General features: G+C 35.3%; 1 protein-coding gene across 1 annotated transcript in view; it reads right to left on the reverse strand.

The window, feature by feature from the left end:
• The window catches only part of GABRB2 (gamma-aminobutyric acid type A receptor subunit beta2), a 367,884-nt gene that overhangs the window by 87,328 nt on the left and 274,858 nt on the right, over window positions 1-5,698 (reverse strand). Inside the window, exons 6-7 of the mRNA XM_007954249.1 lie at window positions 2,931-3,068; window positions 786-938 (exon numbers count right to left, since the gene is read on the reverse strand). Coding sequence (XP_007952440.1) covers window positions 786-938; window positions 2,931-3,068 — 291 coding nt within the window. The remainder of the gene's footprint in view (window positions 1-785; window positions 939-2,930; window positions 3,069-5,698) is intronic.

Consider the following 5,698-nt stretch of genomic DNA (forward strand, 5'->3'; position numbering starts at 1 on the left):
CTCAAGGGCAAGTTTCAGAGTCTCTTTTATCATCCATTTTGGTCTTCTCTTCTTTTCTCATCTTTTTAGTGATCTCTTGCTTTCTTCATGGATAATGTTCTTGATATCTTCCCACAATTCTTCTGGTTTTTGGTCGTTGGTGTTCAGTGCATCAAATTCTTTAGATGATGTCTAAATTCTATTCTTTAGAAGATCTCTAAATTCAGGAGGGATATAATTTCCATCTAGAACTAATATAAAAAAATGTTCAGGAAATAGAATTTATACTGATATTCTGGTTTTATAACATAAAATCAGGCATAAGATAAATGGTACCATGAACACTTCCCCAACATATGATGCTATTCCAAGATGTTATTAAGACATTAGAATTTTTCCTGCTTCTCCATTAGCCACACATCACATTTCCTTGGTTCTTGCTCAGAAAATAAATAAATAAATAAATAAATAGATTAAAAGATGGCAGCAGCATTTCTCAGACTGGACAATCATCCAAGCAATACTACATGAACTATGAAAATCATACTTCAATGAAAATATCAAACTGATGAGACTAATTTCATTACCAACAGCTATATGGTTAAGTAATTTTGACATGAAAGAATTTTAACTTGTGTTTAATTGATTTAATGCTGAATCAGTTCACTTGAAGTCTCACATCCAATTTCCTGTAATGTGTGTGGCCTGGTCTCTTCTTGCATTACAAATTCCAGGGATAAAGAAAACTTACATACACATGTGTTCATGCATAGGCAAACTGTACAAGCAGCTAGAAAATAGCCTACCTAATGCCACTCTTGCAGCTGAAGCATCATAATTAATCCAGAAGGAGACCCAGGAAAGGATGGTGATCAGGATGGATGGCATGTACGTCTGCAGGATAAAGTAACCGATGTTCCTCTTAAGCTTAAAGCTGAGAGACAACCTGGGATAGGAACCTAGAAAGACAATTTTAGAACATCATTATTATTAATCAATACTTACAGGATATGTTCCTTTAAACACCCTCAAACACTTTGTTTGTCTTCTGTAAATTAAATGTTAGCTTTTGGTGAAGGGTGCTTTCCTTTCTTCTGAAATAATAGTCTAAGAGCACTGGCTTTTTCATTATCAGGAATTTCTCAGTATTGAATACATCTTCTACTCATCTGTAATCTGAAGAACCCCAACTCTTACCAAACTAGCATCAAAGAACTGGATTAAAGACAGTTATTCTTTGTAATTGTTTTAACAAAATTTGAGGGCAGTCACTTTTTTCACCCCTTCAATAGCTCCTCTCAGTGAGTTCATCCTATAAGTTTTGCCATAACAGATTAAGGTTGCAATGTTATGTAATAATATAAAGAAAACTCTTTATAAGCCACAGGATATATTTTAAATATGAAATCAATGTCAACACTTAAGGTGGTGCAGAAAGGATCTAAATTTTGTCCAGGTGTCTATGTGTGTGGATTTTTTAAAATTAATTCCATCACTTTCATCACAGTTACAAAGGGATACCTGACCCACCAAAAGGAAGAGAATTGAAATGATATATGTGAATGATATAAAGAATACAACAAAACTAAATAATCAGTTTTCTGAAGGCTAGCATCTTTGGTTGTGATGATCTGGTGAATTAGCAGGGAGAAGACATTCTCACTAATTGAAAGGAAATCTTGTTTAGCCATTTAGACAAAACCAAATGTCTTAAAGTAATAATACTTTAAGGTAGAAAACTCTTCTCTGTAGAGCCTTAGGGGTTTGGAATACCTCAAAGTTTGGAAAATTTTTGTTGTTGTCTTGCTTTAAAACTAGAGGCTACTTTGAATTTTTATGAAGTCTCAGATCTCTTGTTTCACATAGTGTGCTGGCACACAAAGCAGTTGGGTCCTTTGCAGAAGGGCAACTCAAAGTCCACAGTTACAATATTAGCTATTTCTGTGCTTGAGGGATTTTATTCAATAAAAAAAAGCTTAAAAAAAGAATATTCCTGTGGGCTTACTATTCATTTATTTTTTTCTTAAATAACTATCTAATAAATGATTACTTTCTTGGTAAGTTAAGAAAAATATAAAATAATTGTGCTGATGAGACCAAGTCTGACAATTCAAAATTTCTATACTGAAAGAGTAAAGAATGGAGACATCAGAATAATCGTAACATATGAAAGGGATTTTAGCTCCAAAACAGAAGGTAAGACTGATGAAAGAAATCCCTACCTGGAGGAAAATGCAAAATCCCATTGTTTTCAGATAATTTCACTGTGACCAGACTTCAGAAAAGTACTACTAGTCATCTTCAGTTTGTTTCAGAGGATTGTGATCAATTATGTGGAATGCATAAATTTGGGGGAACCAGGATTCCAGCTTTTTCTGGCATGTTCAATCTCTCCCTTAAGATTTCAGGATTTACCTTTAGCTGACCTCAAAGAAAGCCCAAACACTTGTGAGTTGTGGGAAGTAGACTGGAACAGAAGGTGTCAAATTCACCCCTCCTGATAAGACCTCCTTGGAAGGAAGGTTGGGCAATCTACTTCCATAGTGACACCACCTCGGGAAACCCAAGGAGGGGAGGGGAAACCCAAGGAGGGGAGGGATTGCTATGAGTGGGTCCGACTCAAAGGTACATAACAACACAACAACGTATAAGAAAGCCTCCTGCCAGGCCTTGTGATCCAGCTCTTCATATCTCTTTCTGTATCTATCTCTAACAATTAATCCCCTTTCTGGCAAATGAGAGCTATAGCTGATGTTGCAGTTTTGCTGTGGTTGCCGTCTGGAAAATATTGGATGCACTCAGACCTGGGGCTACAAGCCTGATGGGAAACTGAGAGTTTCTGTCATATCTAAGTCATCTAGAGTCATTATCCTTCTCTGATACTAGGGAAGTAAGCGCTTTTGACAAAATATGATGAAATTTTTCCCTTGACCTTCCACTCTGATACAAACCTGTGGAGAAAACAACCTTCTTGGTGATAAGTTTGTAGTCTACAATAGAGAATTGTGGAAGTTCGATCTTTGTCACTCCAGTTACTGCATTATCATCCCCACGCCAATAAAACTCAATGTCATCAGTTGTGTACCCATCTGCAAAAGAAACCATATACACAAACACACAGATACACAAAACAAACAAAACGGAATGAATTTTTATTTAGAAGATGAATGCTGTAAATATAAAAAGTTGCAGTTTACTGAGATACTATTGTATGTTAGGTACCATACTAAGAACTTGAAGTATATTACTGTATCTATCACTCACAACACATCTATGGTGGACATATTATTAGATCCACATAAGGCAACCAAGGCTTGTGAGATTAAAATCTTGTACCAAGTCTCGAAACTAGAAAAAGGCACATTTGGAACTTGGAACTAGGTTTATCTGAATACAAATCTTATTCTGTCAAACATCACATAACCCTGGACTGTAAATAAAAAAATAAAAGATAAAAGAAAAAACTTTTACATTATGAGTAGCATTGAATGTTATAAAACTTTCTTCAAATTTAAACATTTGAATTATACTGTATTCAGATTTCCAGTCGAAAGAGAAGTGATTATAAGAATGACAGTCATGAATTTTTATATTTGTATAAGTGATCTCCTGCTTTGATTTTGAAGAATACCTAATTTTAAAAAAGACAACACAGAAATATTAATTTCAACAACTTCTTTAAGGAACCAGTATACAATGCCTTTAGGAGACATCATTCCATTCATTCAGCAATTATCTACTAAACACCTACTATGGTCATCAGTGCACGGCAGCTGGAGATAGGATTCTGAATAATAAGGACATGTTCTCTGTTATAATGACACTTTCAATCCATGGGGCAGAGCAGAATTTTAACAAATAAGCACATATGTACAATTAACTAGTTAGAACACATATAATTAAAATGAATAAGCACATAATGAATTACAAACAGTACCATAAAAGGAAGCATGTAACAAAATCTGATGTATATTAATAATATTTTACAAATTCATCCCCCCCAAAAAAAATATATATACCATGTATGTATATCACATTTATCTCTTCACAGAACTTTTGCCTCTGGAGAGTTGAATCTTTAGAAGTCCAGGATGCAGACAAAACAGATATTGCTCCTCCAATTTAAAATCAACAAAGCAAATGGAAAGACTGTCTAGCCTCTTTGACATATAACTAGTTGGTGTAACACTAAAGATTAGTATGCCAATCTTTTGAACTTTGGCTCCAGATTCTTTTAATTAACCACGTTTCTTTTCTCAAAATAGGATTTCCTCACTTTGAAAATCCCCATCAATCACAGCACAATTCAATGACTTAATTTTTCTAGAAATATGTAGCCCTGTTTATTCATAAGACATAATCTCTGAATAACTGATGCAGAAATATGGTTTGTTTTATTTTTTTGCAAAGTTATTTAGCACTTAAATGTCTGGTACCATGACTATAGGCTTTGGATAACAGCAAATGATTTTTAAAAAGGCTTGTTTCCTTGCAAACACCACAAAGTATACAGGAATAAAAATTGTGGAGTTTTAGTTGACTATATATCACTAAGGAACTCTGGTAGCATAGTACCTAAGGCACTTGACTGCTAACCAGAAGGCTGGCGGTTCAAACCCACCAGCCACTCCTAGGAAGGAAGGTTGGGCAATCTACTTGCGTGGTGATACTGCTTTGGAAACCCAAGGAGGGGTTGCTATGAGTTGGGTCTGTCTCGACAGCAAATAACAACAACAACAATGTATATTACTAACATTTTCATAGTATGATTTAATTTAGACGCCATTGCATTGGAATAATGTTTCTTTCCACACACAAAGCTTTGATTTAAAGCACATTTTTGATATTAAATGTATGGCAGAGTAAGATAATTCTCAGAAAAGGATTTCTCATCCCCTTAATATTCTGTAACCCTAATATGTGAGGTGCCTCAAAAGATAGCTCTACTTTTTTGTTTTCGCTTTTTCCATGGTCATGGGAAACCCTCAGTCCAGGACTTCAACTCAAATATAATTTCACTTCTCATTGGTTCTTTATGCATACCTTTCAGTTATGAAATCATTTGGAGGCAATAACAACCTCACCTTTCATAAAAGTTTAAAACAACAAGAAAGGCACTAACTTCTAGAATCAAACTAGATAAAAACTCATTGTAAAATTGAATTTATAGTATTTAAATGTGAACAAAAAGTATTAATGAATCAGGAAGGTAACTGCTTTCCAAGAAAGCCCTTCCAACAAAGATTCTCCGTGGCTTTTCCAAGATTCAATATAATTTGTAGTTTATTCTAAAGTAACAACGGCCATTTATTCAGTTAGTCAATATTATGTAGTTAAGATGTATTGCGTGCTTGACACTTTTTTAGGTAGATCACTTTATACTGAAAGGTAAAGCTCTAAACCAGGACCTCAAAGTCCCTGAGTGGTACAAATGGTTTGAGCTTGGATGGAAACTGAAAGATTGGAAGTTAGAACCTACCAGGTGGCACTACAGAAGAAAAGCCTTGGTAAACTGCTTCTGTAAAGATTTCAGCCAAGAAAACCCTATAGAGCAGTTCTACTCTATAACACTGCAAAAACGGCAAGGAGGCCACATGTTCTGACCTCCTCTAATCTCACAAGAGGAAGACAGGATTACCAGCAGTAACCCAAGGCCTATTACTGCAAGGCCAAACATGCTGCCTCCCTCCAGCCCTTTCACCAACCCTTCCTCCCAAAG

The sequence above is a fragment of the Orycteropus afer genome, unplaced genomic scaffold, assembly GCF_000298275.1.
Source record: "Orycteropus afer afer isolate SDZICR_OR568_19922 unplaced genomic scaffold, OryAfe1.0 scaffold00454, whole genome shotgun sequence".
Lineage (NCBI taxonomy): Eukaryota > Metazoa > Chordata > Mammalia > Tubulidentata > Orycteropodidae > Orycteropus > Orycteropus afer.